A 19,872-nucleotide genomic window follows, 5' to 3' on the forward strand; every position below is an offset into this window, starting at 1 on the left:
TACCAGTTTTTGTGTGGAATAGAAGTTTTTAATTCATTTGGGTAAAAACCAAGGAATTCATAATTCTGGATCACATGGTACCACTTTTTCTGGCAAACTGCACCGTCTAGAGTGGTGGCTCATATCTGCAGCTCTTTGATGTCACTCTCCCTACTAGACAGTATGATCCCAGTGGCCAGGTTCATGCCGAATGCTTGAATTCTGCACCCCACCACTCAGTCTAGAGAGTGCTGAGAATCCAGCCCCTCCAAATCTGTATTTAGATGGGCCTCTACTTACCATTTGATTTTCCTTTTTCCTTTTCTTGTTTTGACTATAGACCTGAATGTTTATTTAATATTTTCCTTTATTTGTAGGGATAAGAGAGGTTTTTTCTTCTGTTCAGTCTTCCATCTTGACACTAGAAGTAGAAAAGTTGTTTTAGATCCAACTACAAAGAGTTTTTATTTAATAAAGTCAGCGGGTAATAGACACTCTTTGATTTGGGGGTGGAAAATCTAAAACTGTTAAAAATAAAAGCAACTAAATTATATCTCTAATACAGACTGTGATGAACCACTCTATGGCTGCCCTATGTGTGGGCTTATCTGTACAAATTACCATATTCTCCAGGAACATGTTGACTTGCATTTGGAAGAAAGTGGCTTTGGACAAGGTATGCCTATATGTTTAAAAATAAGAATGTCTTGACTTAATTTCTACTTCCTAGAACACTATCTACTTTTTAAAATTAGTGATACAGAGGGGGAAAAAAAGCACACTGGTTAAAAATAAATCTGTCTCTTAAAAAAATTCCAGTGTGGCTTCAACTTTTTTAGAAGTTTTCTCACAGAAAAGTTATAAAGGATGAACTATTGTGACTGAACTAGGAGTGTGTACCCAGGGTTTTGCCTGACCATAAGTATTTAGAAGACAGTGAAATATTGTACAATTTTAAAAATCTGTTTGTTTTGCAAGTTGAGGCCATTTTCTTTCAGCAGCTGAAAGTAATTGAATTTAGCATCTTGTCAGTAAAAATTGTTTATGAACTATGAAGCTGCCATGTGGCATATATAATTTTATTATTTATTTATTTATTTATTTTTGTTTTTTAGGTCCACACCCACGGTATATGCAGGTTCCCAGGCTAGGGGTCGAATCTGAGCTACAGCTGCCAGCCTACACCACAGCCACAGCAACGCCAGATCCGAGCCACATCTGCGACCTACACCACAGCTCATGGCAACGCCAGATCCTTAACCCACTGAGCGAGGCCGGAGATTGAACCCACAACCTCATGGTTCCTAGTCGGATTCGTTTTCTGCTGTACCACCATAGGAATTCCTTATATGATTTTAAAAAGAATGTGAACTAGGTGACTTAAAAGTTTTTCAAGTGCATTTCCAGCTGCTTGCTTAGCTTCTTTATTACCACTTACTGGTTTTACAAGAGATTCTAAAGTTTTCCTCTGTCCCCTGTTTTAATAGTGGCATTGATTAAGTAATCATGATTATGCCTTAGAAGTGGAAAGATCCTATATGAGTTTCACAATTCCATTGAAAGAAAATATGAAGTAGACTCAGAGAAACCATTTGTGTTCTGCTGGATTTCAGTTTTATAGTTATCTCTTGTTAGTGCAGGGGTCTTTAGTGTTCATTATCAAAGATCCTAGTACCAGTTGGTAATGTCCATAGACAGCATTATGTGCTCACTCAGCCTAACAACAAAATGAGAATTCCTGGAGCAAAGATAAACGTACTCTACTGCGGTGGTTCTCTACTAAGTACTGTGGAAGAATAACCCTCTGAAGTTGAGTGTCTGATAATTCTTACTTTGTTTATGATTAGCTTTGTATGGTTACTAAATTATTCTGTAAGCCTATAGTGGATAATGAGAGAAATATATGATCTTAGTAAATCAATATAGAGAACCTCAGAACTATGCCAAAAATCACTTTTGATTTGCACGTCTCCAACAGTGGAAATAGGGACCACATTGGAAGATGTAGCAGAGGTTGTGAGGTTTGAAAAGGAAAGAGAGACTATTCAAATGCATAACAAAACATCAGATTGGGAGGTCAGGGAGATGCTGGCCAGAAGCCACTGACTAATGGATCTGTGGGACAGTGGGTAGAGAGGAAAAAGGGCAAGATGTTGCAGAGTTGTATGATTTGCTTGGGGTCAGACTGTAATTAAGTTATGATCTAATATCTGTACTTTATAAACTTCCATTACTTATATTTTTATACCCTTTATTGTTTTCTTTCCCCCCTTCCCTGATATTTCTTTTAAAAACCTATCTGCCTTGTTTGTGTTAATAAGGAGCACCACTCAAGGGTGTTACTTAATTTCTCTAAGTTCTGGTTTCCTCGTGGATAATAACACCTAGCTTCCTAAGGTTGTTGTGAGGATCCAAATGAGATAATTAGTGAGAAGTGCTTGTCACAACCTAAATACTCTGAATAGTAGTGATTTAAATGGTGTTTATACCTTTACAAAAGTAGTTCAGGTTCTGCTAGATTTGTACTCAGTGTTTCTACGACGTCATAGTTATGAATAAATAGCAAAATAATAGCATTTACTCCATTTCAAAATATGCGTTAACATACAGTTGAGCTTTGGTTTCAGCAGTTATTTTATTCCAAACATTAAAAATATATAACAGGCATGGATAGAGTCCAGTGTTCTAGAGATCTAGAATTGGCTCAACAGCTTCAACAAGAAGAAGACAGAAAGAGGAGATCTGAAGAGTCAAGACAAGAAATGGAAGAATTTCGGAAGCTGCAGGTACAAAGATTAATAACAATTATGTTATTTAGGTTTGGCAGAGTTCTTATTTTTCAAATATGCTATCAAGATTTCAGCCTAGGAGTTCCCGTCATGGCTCAGCAGAAAGCAGTCTGACTAGCATCCATGAGGACGCAAGTTGGATCTCTGGCCTCACTCAGTGGGTAAAGGATCTGGCATTGCTGTGAGCTGTGGTGTAGGTTGCAGACCAGGCTCAGATCCCTAGCATGGGAACCTCCATCAGCCGTGGGTGCAGCCCTAAAAAGACCAAAAAAAAACCCACACACACACAAAGATTTCAGCCTATTTGTCTTTATTACACAAAATATTTTTTTACATATATTTTTATAGTTCATAATCACCACCATTTGTAAATACTCATTCTGGTCATGTATTGGTTACTGGGCTAAACACATCACATAAAATATCTCAAAGTCTTCACAACTCCATGAAGAAGTTATTTCAACTGTTTTTTTTGTTTGTTTGTTTTCTTTTTTTTTTTTAAGTAGCAGATAAAGAAATGGAGCCATAAAGTACTTAAGTAGCTTAACTTGCTCAGGGTTGGGCTTGAGACTCAGAATTTTAAGTCTTTTGTATGAATACTTAAAACACAAGCTTAGAATTAATGTCTCCTGTTTGACTCTTAAATTCCTTTAGTGATTGCAATTCACACACTTAGAAAGAATCTTTTTTCTGTTTTGTTTGTTTGTTTTGTTTTGTTTATACTTTAGGGCTGCACGGGTGGCATATGGAAGTTCCCAGGCTACTGGTCAAATGGGAGCTGCCGCCCTACACAACAGCCACAGCAACACAGGAGCCAAGCTGCAGCGTCTGTGACTTACACCACAGCTCCTGGCAAGGCCAGGATATTTAACCCTTTGAGCAAGGTCAGGAATTAAACCCACACCTCTTAGATACAGGTCAGATTCCTTACCTCTGAGCCATAACAGGAACTCTAGAAAGACCCATTTTTAATGAAAAATGCTTTTTGATAACATCTGGTACTTCATTTATCTTAGGTGAGTGGTGGTATCTGGTGAACTAGGCTGGTAATATCTATTATGTTTTTAATGCATTTAAAATTTTAACAGCTTTTTCTGCTTTTTTTTTTTTTTTTAGTCTAATTTGCTATACACTGTGTCGTCTGTGTTAGTAACGCTCATAGAGTTTTTAAATGTTTCTTCCTAGGTGCTGATAGGATAGTGTGTGACTGAAAAGGGTTTATGATTGAATAATTGGACTTATGATTGAGTAGCTTTGAAAGTGCTCAGTTAAGTAAACAGGTTTATATACTTGAAATCTTCTCAGAACCTTTAATATGCTAATATGCACTGTGCCTATCATCATCTTTCTGGACTTACTTGACCTCTGACTTTTTCTCTGGTGTTTCACACATGGCTGTGTGTGAGATCATTTCATTATCTTTCAGATAGCTAATTTAGGCTATTTTTTTCATTTGTGATTCATTTATTTGCAAAATTATTTTCCCACCAGTATTCAGAGGTGAAAAGGAAGTTGGTGGTTCCTAAATCTTCTTTGTTTTATGTAATTTTAAACATTATCAATACAAAAAGTTTTCAGTATTTAAAGGAGTTTATTTTGTAACTTTGCAAGTTAGTTGTTTAGATATCAGAAATATTTTCTACAGGGGCTGGGTTTGGGGGTTTTTTTTAGTTTGTTTGTTTTTTGTTTTTGTTTTTGTCTTTTTAGGGCCACACCTTCGACATGTAGAAGTTCTCAGGCTAGGGGTAGAGTCAGAGCTATAGCTGCTGGCCTACACCACAGCTCATGGCAATGCTGAATCCTTAACCCACTGAGCAAGGCCGGGGATTGAACCTGTATCTTCATAGATACAAGTCGGATTCATTACCACTGAGCCATAACGGGGCTGTTTTAACATATTATTTGAGATTTTCTGCAGTGTACAAAAACATAGTTCACTTAATATATAGAATGAACCAAATAACAAGTACTGACAGGTTTTCTTGAAAAAATCAGCAGTATATACAGAACTCATCTGCCTTTCACAGTACCTTTAGTAGGAAGACAGGATTCTCTACTTTCCCTACAAGGAAAGCAAGTCTCTTGCTGTGATGGTTTTTTGTAGAGAAAGGCTGTTATTAATGCAGGGATTTTTGTGTGTATGATTTATTTTTCATTAAAATCCTTGAGTTGATTTGTATAAAGTCTATAGACCAGAATGTTTCAAAATGCGTTTTTTGATATATAAAATAATGGTAAGTTTCCATCTTCATTGACATAAAGGGAGATAAAAATTGAGTAATTCATTTTTATGTTTAATAGAGACAATACGGTTTGGATAATTCTGGAGGGTACAAACAACAGCAGCTACGAAATATGGAGATAGAAGTGAATAGGGGAAAAATGCATCCATCTGAATTTCATAGAAGAAAAGCTGATATGATGGAATCACTAGCTATCGGTATTGATGATGGAAAAACAAAAACTTCTGGTGAGTATTTAAACAGTCAGATCTTGGTTTACTTCAGTGATCTTCCATACATCACTGAAGTAATAATTAGAATTATTTGAATTTTGCTTAATTTTCATAATCCACAGTTTATTTAGTTTTAGGTGAGACTTTGTAGAAATAATTTTTTAAAATATGTTTTAAAACTTCCAAACTTCTCTATTTTTACAGTAAATAATTCACTTTTATATTGTATCAGTTTACTTGATGTTTGAAATGGAACCTTTTAGAAAAGGTTTTATTGAGTGCTTACTGTGTTGCAGACAAATACTGTCTAATAGAATGTGAGCCACATAAATAATTTTAAATTTCCAGTAGTCATATTAGAAAAAGTAAAAAGTAGAAAAAGTAGAAAAAGTAAAAAGGACTAGGTGAAATTAATTTTAGTATTTTTCCCGTGTGTCCATATTATTCAACATTAATCAGCATTAAAAACTGTTAATGTGATATTTTGCAATCTTCTTGCATTCTTCAAAATCCAACGTGTATTTGATACTTTACAGAATATCTCAATTTGAACAAGTCACATTGCAAGTATTCAGGTAGCCACGTGTAAATAGTGGTTACCATATTTAGTACAATTTCAGGTGCTAAGACCTTTATATATTGTATCATGTAACTCTCAAAACAAAAATCCTGTTTACTGTTAGATTTTTCTGGATGAGGAAATTGTGACTTGGGACAAATTACTTTCCCAGGTAAAGTTACATAGCTAGTTATTGGCCTACCTAGTATTCACAATCGGATCTGCCTTGTTCCAAAAAAATGCCTTTTTCTTGATATTTTTAACTTTCTTTTTAGAGCCACATCCATGGCATATGGAAGTTCCCAGGCTAGGGGTTGAATCAAAGCCACAGCCGCTGGCCTACAGCACAGCCACAGCAATGTGGGATTCGAGCTACATCTGCAACCTACGCCACAGCTCATGGCAACGCCAGATCCCTGACCCACTGAGTGAGGCCAGAGATTGAACCCACATCCGCACATCCTCGTGGATATTAGTCGGATTTGTTTCTGCGCCACAACAGGAACTCCCACTTTTTTTTAACATATCTGTTAGTGTAGTTAAAAAAAATTTATATGGAAACAGCTTTGTTCTCATCACCCAGCTTTTATGAAATTTAATGTTTTAAAACTGTGAAACTTTTCATATGAAACATTAAACTGTTTTTGTATACCTCTTTGATTCCAATTTCTTCTCTTCCACAAGGGGAATCATTATCCTGCATTGGGTATTTATCAGTCTCATGTATGTTTTAATAATTTATCTCATATATAACTTTTCATAAAAGCATAATATTTTGTATTTTAAATTACATGTGAATTGGTATACAACATGTATCCTCTCATTGGATTTGCTCAAATGTGTTGAGTCTTATCATTGTTCCTCATTCATTTTGATTGCGGTGTAGTACTTCCTCATATGACTTAGATTGTTTCCCATGTTTTCCCATTCTTACAAGTTTTCAGCTTTCCTCTTCAAGAGTTTCTCTAACATCCACACTAGAAATACTACATTAAAGGGCATGTGTGTAATTAACTTTGTTAAGGTTATTATGGAGTGTTTTCTTAAAATGGTTATAGTCTGCCTCTGTGTCAATGTATTCTGATTCACGATTTGTATTGTGACTCTTTAATTTTTACCATTTAATAGTACATGAGAGGGTACATCTCTTAATTGCATTTCCCTGATGTTCTGAGTTAGTTTCTTCTGTAAATAACCTATTCCTTTCCTTTCCCTTCTCTGTTGGGTTGTCTTTTTCTTATTGATTTTGGAAGTCCATTAGGTATTCAGGTTACTAATTCTTCATTGATCATATGAAGAACAAATTTCTTCTTTAAGTCTATAATTTGCCTTTACATTTTGTATATGGTATCTTTGATTAGACAGAATTTTAAAATTGAATACAGTCAAATTTCTCACTCTTTCCTTTTATTTGTATTCTAAGTGTCTTGTTTAAGAAATTCCCCCATCTTTGAGATAATAAACATATGCTTTTATATTGTCTTTAAAAATTTATACCTTGCTTTTCATATTTTGACTTTTAATTGGCTTGGAATTTATTTGTGCATAAGTTTGTGAGAGAGAGGGCAAAGGTATGAATCTAATTTTTCCCCGTATTTATAGTAATACTTATAATACTAGGTTGTTATTGCTTATTCATCTCAGTACCATTTAGCAAATCTGTACTATCTCCATGTATGTGTAATACGTATGTCATATTTTCATATATCCGTCGGTCTGTTTCTGAAAGCTGTCTTTATATTTCTCCAAGGATCTCCCTGCAAAAAGGTTTCTGCACAGGATAGCGCTTCCCAGCAGATGCCTAGTACGATACATTTATTTGTTATTAGCAATAGAATATAATTTAACAAGGTCAGTCTATCCTTTGTTAAATTATAAATTCTAGATGATCCCTAGTTCACTAGGTATGTGCCAAACCTGAAGCTTGCCCCCCAGGCTGAAGCTCTAGGACAAAGAAAGACTGGAGAATATTATGTCTTTTGTCCATGTGGTACCCTTGAGGGCCACTCTTCCAAGAATCATTTTTCCAGTTGTCATAGTCATGTGGGACCCAGGAATGCATGCCCTTCTAGCCACCAGCATCAGGCCATCAGGGGGCATCCCCTGGGTGGCAACAGGGGCGCCAGGTATAAAACCAGAGCACTAACCATGTTAAAGTCTTCCCTCCAGGAGACACTGGCTCTCTGAAAACTTCTCTAACCCTTGGAGGGAAACAGACGTCCAGAACCAGGAAATCCTGAGTCCCAAATAAGATTTTTATGTTTAGTTGGTTATGAAAATGTTAACCGAAGCAGCTATTATTTTAAGAGTTTCTTGTTATTATCTTAATAATAGAATATAATTTAACAAAGGATAGATTTGTCTTGGGAAATATCTAAAGAGCTTTAGTGGCTAAGAAATATAAAAACTTTATTATGAGGAAATTTTCCCTTAAAAGCAAGTTACATGATGTTGCTAGGATGGTGTTACCTAGACAATGAGGCAACACTGAGTTAATAATAACTATGCCAAAGCATATTAGAATGTACATAACTCTTTTTTTCTATTTTTCTATTATTCCACTTGATTCTTAAAGGTCTCTCTCAAATCTTGATTTCTTCATCAAAGTCTATGATACTGAACCTCACATTAATTTTTCTGAATTCCTGGAGTACCCATTCCATGCTGCAACATTTAGTACTCAGTTATATAGCGTAGTAATTGTTCTTTTTCGTGACTTATGTCACATGTTTTAAGTTCCTTGGAAAAGATTATACTGATCTGTATTTCAATCCTCCATGGTGTAGGCACAGCTACAACTCTTGGTTCACATAATTGTTTTGATTTATTGACTCTACCTTCTTACAGACAAAAGCCCATTTTCCTATGGGATACCCTCCATTCAAGTAAAACATTTAGTGATTGTCTTTTTGGTACCCTGTTCTATATGAAAAAGTACGGGCTATCCGAAAAGACTTTCCTGCCCATAAGCTTCATAGAATCTGTCAAGTAATACAAAGAACTTTAGTATTCTGCCATGATGGAATATGGCTAGTACCTAGGAGGCACAGCAAATAAATATTGATGCTTAAGGGAAAGAGGACCTTTTTGTTTGGGGTTGTGGAATCAGGAAAAGTGTTTATGAAGACTGTAGCATTTGCTCCTGAAAGTGTCAGTAGGATTTGAAAATACAAGAAGAGTATAGTAGAAGGAGGAAAGAGATGGAGTCAGATATACCCGATCATAACACCTTGTTTATCTCAGTCCAGGAGAGTTTAAGGAATATTGTCATATACATCTTTTGTATCCTTAATGCTTAGCATAGTACTAGGTATATAAAAAGTGCTTAGCAAATGTTGTAATTGCATGAAAACTCTATGGTCAGAATCATGTTTAATTCCTTTACATGGGTTATAGACAAAATTATGGTAAGAATAGTGGTTTGAAATATAATTAAGTTAGAGGATAGCTTGCTGTGGGATTCCTATTCCATGGATTAAAGCTATTCCATAGGCAATATGCTAGTATTAGGAAACTTGCAAGTGGTAAACAAGCAAGATGTAAACTAAGATTATATCAATAAAAAGATAATGAAAATGAAATCAATAGGATTTAGAGGTGGCCTTGAGAAAGATGATGTTAGAAATATATGAGACAGCCATAGAACAATGAACATCCTTCTAAACCTTCTAAATCTCTTTTCCACTTTAGGAATTATGGAAGCACTTTACAGGTATTACCAGAATGCTGCCACAGATGTGAGACGTGTGTGGCTTTCTACAGTAGTGGATCACTTTCATTCATCTTTTGGTGACAAAGGTTGGGGTTGTGGTTACAGAAATTTCCAAATGCTGCTTTCGTCATTATTACAAAATGATGCTTATGGTGATTGCCTCAAAGGTATGTGAAATAACAATACTCTGAGCTTATCATCTGGTAAAGTACATGCTCTGGAATAAATTAATATATAGTAGGCACAACTCATAGATTTAATGAAGATGTATTTTAATGAATACTTATATTAAAAACCGGAATTCTGATTGAAGGAAGAAAAAAGATGATACAATAGAAAATGTTAGAAATAACTGTCTTAACTGCATTGTAGGTTCCTCTAGAATATATGGTATACCACTAAATGATATTATTCAGTACTTTAGTAACTGTCATATTACATGTTTGCTTTGTATAATTTTAGATATGTCGGTTCCATGCATTCCAAAAATTCAGTCTATGATTGAAGATGCGTGGAAGGAAGGTTTTGATCCTCAGGGTGCCTCTCAACTTAATAACAGGTTACAAGGAACAAAGGCCTGGATCGGAGCATGTGAAGTATATACACTTCTGACCTCCCTAAGGATAAAGTATGTACCTAAACACCCAAGTTAATGTTATCATATGTGGGAGGTTTTTGTTTGTGTTTTTCTATCAAAGGGATAGTGAGAAAATAAAATTTAAGTAACATTGATAAAATAAAATGAAAGATATAATGTAAACCAGCAATTCATTCCTTTTTTCATGCTTTTCTTTGTCCTCAAGTCCACTGTTTCTCAGAGGCAGCTGTCACTTCCATTGTTTTCAAATAATATGCTCTCATGACTTCTTCTTGGTTTATCAGTTTTAGACATTGTCTATTGCATTCTCCTTATATCTCCCACCTGTTTACCCTCAAATCTTATAATATGGTTAAATCTCAGTTTTTATTAAGTTAAAAGTCAGGTTTGTATCACGGCTGTGTAAATATAATTCATTGCTGATTTTATATCTTTCTTGAAAAGCTTTCAAAATTTTCCTTGAGTTAAGAATTGCCCTTTTACTGTTTGACTGCATCATGGTCAAGTTTTTTCCAAAAATTCCCCTTTTCATGTAATCTGGGGCAGTCCTTATTCCTGGACACCTTTTTCTTGAAGCTGTCTGTCCTCTTTGCTTTAGTCTGGATTATTTGCCTTCTAGGTCCCTTCCACAGCTCTAATCATGTAGCATTTATTCATTATTTTCTTGAATTGGATCCTGGATTTTTCCTGGATTCCATGTCTTTCTCTTTTTTTGGATTACTCTCTTTTGCTTGAACACTTCCTTTATTAGCTTCCTAAGAAAGGGTACCTAGTCTTATTGATTGATTGTTTGTGTGGCTGTGTTATTTTTCACTCAAAATCATTTCCAGATCAGATTAAGTTGTTACTCTATTGCCTTCTAAGCAGTCAGTATTACTATTTAGAAGATAAGATGCCATCTGATATTTGTTCCTTTATGTATAACCTATTTATTTTTTCTGGAAGTTTTTTCCCATCTTTTCTTGGCCTTATACTATGACATTTCCATCATTAGATATGGGCTTTGATTCATTGTGTTAGGCATTTGTTTTTCCTTTTATCTGGAATTGTAGGTTATAAGATCTGAGTATAGCAGTTAAGAGCTTAGACTTTGAAGTAAGATTGCCTTACAATTGATTCTAGCTCTCTGCTCATTAGCTCTATGCCTTAACTTGTCTGTGCCCTAGTTTCCTCATTGGTAATAGAACGTAAATAGTAACTGCTTCATAGAATTGTAATGATAATTAAATGAGATAATACAGTGCTTAAGACTATGACTGGCATGTAGTAAGAGCTTAGAGGTTAACTGTTGTTTGATAATTATGATCCCTTTATTTTCTTTTTTCTTTCTGGAACTCCTAATAGTTGGCCGTTGAACTTCTTTGATGTTGTAAGTTTATTGGTCATGTCTCATTTTTTCATCTTTGCTTTTTGTTTTACTATCTACATTTAATCAACTTTATCTCCCAACTACTCTATTGAACTTTTTGTTTTCACAATCATGTCTTAATTTTAAGGGCTAATTTCATAGCGTTATAGTCTTTTATGGTAAAATGTTTTTCCAACATTTCTTTTCTAGTCCTTACATTTTTCTGTTTCTTCCATGTTAAATTGTTTTCATGCCTATTTATTTTAGTCTTTTCCATTTAAAAGGCTCTCTTCTAACTTTTAAAAATCCTTAGCTGACCAATTCTAAAATGAGGAAAGAGGCAATAAAAAGCTGATTGGTGTCCTATAGGATTTCATGGAGCTTGTAAATGAGGAGACTTCTTAGGTGAAGTTTTCTGTGTGGTCGGGGACTCTCAGGTATCAGTATAGAGAAAGATCTTTTCTCAGAGGCCATTCAGAGAAAAGTTCTCTACTCTTGCCTACAGCTCCTACACTGGTGGAGGGGGAAGTTGAAGCATGATTTGCCCTCCTTATGCAAATTTTCAATTAAGCTCATATTTTTAGCACCGCTACTATGCTACTCAATACCTAGTGTCACTAATCTTTTATCCTCTCTTGGGTTTTAAGACTACTGTCTGTATTTTTTTGCATTCACTTTTATGTTTCTCCTCTCCTGCTTTCCATTTTCAAAAATATGTGCCAGTTTCTTGTCTATCCCCATTATCTTCCTCCATGGGTATTTAAATCATTTTCTCCTTCACTGTTATGTTGTTGGGCTCTCAAGAAGCATCAGAGATAGATACTTATGATCATCCCTAATGGGAAGTTTTGCCTTAAGCTTCATGGCTCTATATTCCTTTTATGTTTGTTTCTATGTAATCTAGCCAGTGTTTTACATCATTTCTATCATAATGATGTTGAAGTTGAAGTATTTCTTAAATCTTTTTTTTTTTTTTTTTGGCTTTTTAGGGCCACGCACGCGGCATATGGAAGTTCTCAGGCTAGGGGTCTAATCGGAGCCACAGCTGCCAGCCTACACCACAGCCACAGCAACACAGAATCCAAGCCATGTCTGCAACCTACACCACAGCTCACCACAACTCTGGATCCTTAACCCACAGAGTGAGGCCAGGGATCGAACCTGCAATCTCATGGTACCTAGTTGGATTCATTTCCACTGCACCATGACAGGAACTCCTTTCTTAAATCTTAAATAGAAAAACTAATGTATGTATAATAACTTTATCAAATTAATTAAATCAAAAGGGCTATCTTAATGCTCTCAAAATTTCTTTTTTCTCTCATCCTTTTTGCCATTCTGTCCACACCTTCAGATTACATATGCTTTCTCATGTCCTGAGCTTTTAAGTCATTTTTAAGGAAAGGAAGATTTTTGTCTAAAATACCCAACATATCCAGCTGTTTTCTTAGTACCTGAAATAGTTTAGTTTTTTAGTAAAGCCTTTTTATTACTATACCCTGAATTTGTTTACTAGTTATTGAAATGTCTTCCTTTGGCTTTCTATGAGTTATACTCCATAGGATACTATTCAGATTCTAAATGTAAGCCTGCAGTCAACTGGTAACTCAAAAGCACTGTTCTTACTTTTTGAGAGTGTTTCTAGAAGTTCAACATTTAAAACTCAGTATTAGTCAGTTGAAAGTTATCAACACTAAACTTGCTGAGGCTAAAGATAGTAACCATTATAGTTTGGGTGTATTTGGAGACTTTCTGACCAGGAGGGACAAGGATAAGATATGTGTGCTGTATTGTAAAGTGAAAAATAAAGCTTTTAATTGCTTTTCCTTATACTAAACCTTTTCAAAATTGTTGCTGAAAAGTGTAAATAGTGCTTCTGGTTAAAATAATTTGGTTTATTCACAGTTGACTTCCTTTTGAGAAAACAATACCATCATGGTCTATTGCCAAATAGAAGATAGATGTATAGATTCAGGTACATAAAGATTTTTTTCTGTGGTCTTTATGGGTATTCTTTTCTTGTCTATTATTAGATAAGAAATTTTAGAGAGCTGGCAGGAAAAATATTTAGGATATTTTTGATAGCTTCAAATGATTATCGAGGAATTATAATTAGAATTCGGCTTCTAATTGATCATCTGGTTTAGAGACTTTAGAATAAAATTAAAGATTATATGTACACTTTTGAAAATCAAGTATGATCTCATTTACTACTAACATAGATTTTCTTTTTTTTTGTCTTTTTTGTTTGTTTGTTTGTTTTTTGTCTTTTTGCCTTTTCTAGGGCTGCACCTGGGGCATATGGAGGTTCCCAGGCTAGGAGTCTAATTGGAGCTGTAGCCGCTGGCCTGTGCCACAGCCACAGCAATTCAGGATCCGAGCCGCATCTGCAATCTACACCACAGCTCATGGCAACACCAGATCCTTAACTCACTGAGCAAGGCCAGGGATCGAACCCACAACCTCATTGTTCCTAGTTGGATTCATTAACCACTGCGCCACGATGGGAACTCCTACTACTATTATAGATTTTATATGTCAGGAAATTTTTATAACTTGTGTCAGTCATCAACCTTATTAATTTATTTAAACTATTTTCTCACGAAATAAGTTTTTCAGATAAAAGAATTTTTATTTTATTTCTTCTTACAAAAATAATACTGAGATAAAATTAATCCTAAATTAGGGATTTTGTTGTGTGACTCCACTGATGAAAATGTTTTTTTTTTTAATATTTTCTAAGTAACCCCTTTTGTCAATTTTTTATAGGTGTCGTATTATTGACTTTCACAAGTCGACTGGTCCTTTGGGTACACACCCTCGCTTATTTGAATGGATATTGAACTATTATTCTTCAGAGAGGGAGGGGAGTCCAAAAGTAGTGTGTACATCTAAACCTCCTATTTATCTTCAGCATCAAGGTTAGTATAACTTACAGATAGTAAGTGTAACTTACAAGACAGTATCTTTATAAGACAATTAATTGGCTTAAGCTTCAGAATAGGTTAGGATTCTAATGAGAGGAGAGGAGTATTATGACATTACTTTGATTTTTAGTTATATTGTCATTACAGTACATTCCAGTAATGGATGGTATCCTTGGCGTCTTCGGGGCCCCCTGGTCCACTTGGTTCACTCTTCTTTTATTGTTCATCCCTTACCTTTTTCAGGTCTTTACCTTACTTCAATGAGGTCTTCCCTAAACACCTTTGTAAAAATTTCTTCTCATTATCCTTTCACCCTGTAGCACTGGCATGTCCTATCCCTCTTCTTTACTTTATTTTTCTGCATCTAACATTATAAGTATAAACCTCACTTACTTACCCTGTTTATAAAATATTTCTTTTTTGTTTGTTTGTTTTTTTGTTTTTTAGGGCCGCATCTGTGGCATATGGAAGTTCCCAGGCTGGGGTTGAATCAGAGTTGCAGCTGCCAGCCTACACCACAGCCATAGCAACACAGGATCCGAGCCTTGTCTGTGACCTATACCACAGCTCATGGCAAACCAGATCCTTAACCCACTGAGTGGGCCAGGCATCGAACCTGCATCCTCATGGATACTAGTTGGGTTTGTCACCTGCTGAGCCACAACAGAACTCCTAGAGTGTTTCTTCTTATTAGAATATAAGCTCTATGAAGGCAGAAGTGTTTGTTTGGTTTACATCTATACTACTAATGGCCTGGAGTAGTGCCTGGCATATGGATATTTGATATATCTTGTTGAATGAATTATTTGGATTGACAGGAATAAGAAGTAAATGTTAGGAATTTCATTGTTTTGGAATACAAGCTATAAAGGTTAAGCCTTTGCCATTGAAATTCTAGTATATATAAATTTACTCTTGTTTACCTTTTGTTGCCCAGTAGGTAAATTTCAAATCCTTTCATTTGAGATAATTTGAATTAGAAGGATAAAGGGATTTGAAGAGCAAAACTAAAATATATGGCATAGTAGAAGTAGAATTTTATTTGCTGTGAAGCCTTTAGAAAACTAAAATTGGATAAGGGAAAACTGAAGGTTAGAAAGTGGAACTAAACTCTTGTGTCTTAGAACTGGAAAAGCTCAGATAACCTATATGTCAGAGGGACTGACTATATTTATATTCTAAGTACACATTTGCACACACACTATATATGGAAAGTTTATAGTATGTCTATATGTCTGTGTGTGTGTGTATATATATATTATATGTATATAGTGACTTGTATCTGTATATAGGTACAGACAGGTAGATGTGACACACACACACATATAGCTGTTATTTAATTTTTTCATAGGTCATAGTCGAACAATTGTTGGAATTGAAGAGAGAAAAAACCGAACATTATGTTTACTAATATTTGATCCTGGATGGCCTTCTCGAGACATGCAGAAATTCTTAAAGCAAGACATGGAAGCTAGCAGTCTCAAGCAACTTCGGAAATTTGTGGGAAATTTAAAACATAAGCAGTATCAGATAGTGGCAGTAGAAGGTGTTCTTTCTTCAGAGGAGAAAATTGTAAGTAAATATTTTTTACGTGAAGCTTGGACAAGTTGAATTTAGAGTTTACAATTTTTAGTTAAAATTATTTGTAACTCCCAACACCTCATTCTATAACATTGGGTTGTCAAAGATAATTTGGTTTTATGTCATTTAATTTCTTTAAATTTCAAATGGTACCCAATACTTTCACATATTTTACTCAGAGCTTCATAAAACTATTTAACTTTATAATACATAATTTAATTTTTTAATGTCAGGGGAGTAATGAAATATGGCAACGTATATGGTATGAAACTCTAACTTAATCCAAGAAGTTCTAATTCATATTGATCTTATATAGTTTATTAGATGTGATTCTGGTGATTCCTGAGGATCTGTTAGGTACTTGGATATATTGGATGTATTATTGGAAATAGATATATATGCACACTTATTGGATATATATACATTTCTAAAAATTAACTTCAGTACAGTTGCCTCTTTATCCCTTGCATTTAAGTGATGAATAGTACATTATAGAAGAATACCTAGGGATTGGAAACCCTCCACTTGTGTAAACTGAAGCTATCTGGTAGCACATCGAGTCTAGAAAATGCTTGAATCTTAAAAAAAATGTCCCTACTAGAGTACTTCACATTTGTTTCCCATAAAGAGAGAAGAGATAGATATGGGAAAGGACTAAAATTGTTTAAAATGAGAAAGGGAGCAAGAGTAATCTTTTCAGCCTTACAATTTGGGATATAAAGGCAAGGGTTGTTTGAGGTTCTTCAATTTAATTATGATAAATTAGAGGTTTCTTTGCAAAGACATAAATACCAAAATTTCATTCATTTTTTCTTCTGTCCTCATTAGATTGGCTGAATATAATTAGAGGTTAATTTTAATTACTATAAAATATCAAGATGCTTGTTCACCAAGATACAAATAACTTTTGAGATCCTAGAAAAGGTTAAATATTATCATGGAGTCCAGCTGAACATTTTAGTTAGCTGATATCTTTCTGGTTTTGGAAGTGAGACCTAGGTAGTATTTCTCTGCTTGAAGCCCCATCTCTATCTCTCCTTCTCTCTATTTTTAACCTGCCTCTCTCCCTGACTTTAAGCATTTTTATTTTTGACTCATTATTGCATTAGAAAGAAGTGATATTTTCTTTTAAATTCCTTGTGTTTTATCTCTATCTGGAATTTCCTTTAATTTTTTTATAGTTTGGCTTTAAAAATGTTTATTTCTAATTGCCTAAGTTTAAAGTTGAAATATTCCTTAAGGAATTTTCATTATCTCGAAAACAGTTACAGATTTTATTTTTATATTATATGATAATTAATATATACTTTAATTAATTGATTTCTTACTTAACAATTAACATTTTGAAAAATTCCTTTTCAAGGCCAGGAGACAAGCTTCTCAAGTCTTTACAGCTGAGAAGATTCCTTGAAGAAGTAAGCATGTCAGTGATTGTGGAATTTTACTTTATTTTTCAAATCCAGATATTAAATTTATTAATATATCTTATGAATCTGTGAATTTTTTAAATACTCCACTTTTAATTTCTAAAATGTCTAAATTACACCTTCAGTACTTCATTGTCTAGTAATTATTCCAATAAAATATCTTGTTTGCATTGTAGATTTTGTATTTCTTGTCTTATCTATGTTTCAGAAACTGGTTTTGTATTATAGTCATATGACTATTGGGTTCTTACTTGTGTTAGGTATTCCTAGTATTTCTCATGTATTAACTAGTTAAATCTCTAAAATAGTTTTATGAGACAAGGACTATTATTAGCCCTGTGAAGAAGCTGAAACTCTGAGAGATAAGTAATTTGCCCAAGAAAATGGCCATAATCAGAGTGTAGACCCAGGCTGTCTCACCTGCAAGTTTTTACCATTATAGCTTCTGATTTCTTCTGTTATAAAATATATGTAATGAAATTCCCTCCTCACTACTTAGAAATAACCTTAATATTTAGCAGGCCTAGCTCTAAATAGAGGGGTTTGCTTTTGTTAAATATTTAGGCTCTTACCTACACAACTGTGATATGAGAGTCTTGTGTTTAATGTGTTCTGTAGGAAAGAAGCTTTCAGATTCATGTTGGATTTGCCATGTAAGGTTGCAAGCAAGAATCCTACTCTGGCCAATTTAAACAGAAGAGAATTCATTGAAATTAACAGAAGCTCACAGATTACACAGGTAACTAGGGAACTGCTGGAACCAAGGCAACTCTTGAGGCTAGAATATGGCCTGATTTAGGGGGGAGCAGTCAAGTTAGGAGCTGAGGTAGAATGTCTCTGCTCAAATATCAGATTCCAGAGCGGGCAGATCTGATTAGCATGTGACCATATGCCGCAAGACAGAGGCAGTTTCTCTAAAGGAAATCAAGGTAGATGAAGAAATAGATAATAAACAATAAAAGAGAGAAGCAGCAAGTGTCTACTACCCCATGAAAAAATGAATAAGAACTTACTGGAATGACGTTCTAGAAATATCTTTTGCATCAAATACTGAAAGTTACACTCCAAGAGTGAATAATATTGCCAGTTGGAAAACTCTAGAAGCCAGCCTTTGTAATATTCTGTCCTTTAGACTGGTAACCAGATTTTTATTGTATTTTCCCATGAAGTTATGTTACTTCCTACTATCATTGTCTCATATCTAGACAATGTGAAAACCTCCTAACTGGCTTCCATGTCTTAATCCTATGTCAGTCCATTTTCCACAAGGAAACCAAGTGGTTTTAAAACACAAATGTGATTTTGAGACTTCTTGGTTGAATCCTCTTCATTGCTCTAAGATAAAATTCAGACATCCCACACAATCTGAGCCCTGCTTACCTCTCTAGTGTCACTCTCAAAGTTTGATTGATTCATTTCAGCTCAGAGTCCTTTGCCAAATACAGCTGGTGCTACCTGGGGCCCTTTTCCCCTTAGTTCTCCTTCTCTTACAAGGGCTTCCTCTTAGAAGTGCTTCCTGACTGCTCACGTTTGGATTAAATGCACCTTTTAAATGTTTGATAAGCAGCCTTTCTCAAAGTAGAAGTCACTAATCTGCAGATCGCTGGTCTATGACAAGATAATTACAGAAATTAGGAGTTCCTGTCGTGGCACAGTGGTTAACGAATCCGACTAGGAACCATGAGGTTGCGGGTTCGATCCCTGGCCTTGCTCAGTGGGTTAACGATCCGGCGTTGCCCTGAGCTGTGGTGTAGGTTGCAGACGCGGCTCGGATCCCGCGTTGCTGTGGCTCTGGCATAGGCCAGTGGCTACAGCTCCGATTCAACCCCTAGCCTGGGAATCTCCATATGCCGTGGGAGCGGCCCAAGAAATAGCAACAACAACAACAACAACAGACAAAAGACAAAAAAAAAAAAGAAAGAAAGAAATTACGGTTGCTGACATACTTCTGTTTTATCTTACAAAGGTGATAGTAATGGATTAGAAATTTTTTAAAAGTTGGTTCATCATCATACACAGTTTGAGAAACACTGTCCTGTGGTATAATTATATCACAATACCTGTTATTCTAATTATCTATCTACTTTTTATACTTCCCTCTTTGAATGTAAGCTCTTAAGATTTCAAAAGCAATGTCTAATTTTTAACAGTAGCCTCAGAGTGGGCACATATTGGGCTTAAAAATACTTTTTTTGGTGAACGGAAATAACTAGCTTCAGAAAAGCAGTGATGGAAAAGTCTGGATATCCCAGCTAGCCATCTCTATGCAAATCGCTTTTCCCCAAATTAGATAAAGCCAACTTCTATAGGATGAAAGAGTTACATTGAGAAGTTTCTTTGAGAAGTAACAAGTAGAAGAGTTAAAAAATTTGAATTTTTTCCACAGTCTTTTGAGCAGGTGGTGGAATTATATACCATTTCCCCAGGGTGAGGGAGGAGATATATATACACACACACACATATACACACACACACCATAGTATACACTATATTACAG

At 35.1% G+C, this 19,872-nt stretch overlaps 1 protein-coding gene across 6 annotated transcripts in view; it reads left to right on the forward strand.

Annotated features, from left to right (window-relative positions):
* ZUP1 (zinc finger containing ubiquitin peptidase 1) overlaps positions 1 to 19,872 on the forward strand; it is a 28,642-nt gene that overhangs the window by 3,770 nt on the left and 5,000 nt on the right. For 4 of the 6 annotated variants that reach the window (XM_047759905.1, XM_047759938.1, XM_047759914.1 and 1 more), the window contains 8 exons: positions 545 to 655; positions 2,644 to 2,765; positions 5,070 to 5,238; positions 9,473 to 9,661; positions 9,957 to 10,122; positions 14,210 to 14,361; positions 15,719 to 15,939; positions 17,312 to 17,550. In XM_047759905.1, the coding sequence (XP_047615861.1) occupies positions 545 to 655; positions 2,644 to 2,765; positions 5,070 to 5,238; positions 9,473 to 9,661; positions 9,957 to 10,122; positions 14,210 to 14,361; positions 15,719 to 15,939; positions 17,312 to 17,359 (1,178 nt within the window). In that variant the 3' untranslated portion in view covers positions 17,360 to 17,550. Of the gene's footprint in view, positions 1 to 544; positions 656 to 2,643; positions 2,766 to 5,069; positions 5,239 to 9,472; positions 9,662 to 9,956; positions 10,123 to 14,209; positions 14,362 to 15,718; positions 15,940 to 17,311; positions 17,551 to 17,993; positions 18,994 to 19,872 lie in introns of those variants that run through there. The other 2 variants (XR_007132154.1, XM_047759923.1) reach the window with 2 other exon arrangements.

The sequence above is a fragment of the Phacochoerus africanus genome, chromosome 2, assembly GCF_016906955.1.
Source record: "Phacochoerus africanus isolate WHEZ1 chromosome 2, ROS_Pafr_v1, whole genome shotgun sequence".
Taxonomy (NCBI): domain Eukaryota; kingdom Metazoa; phylum Chordata; class Mammalia; order Artiodactyla; family Suidae; genus Phacochoerus; species Phacochoerus africanus.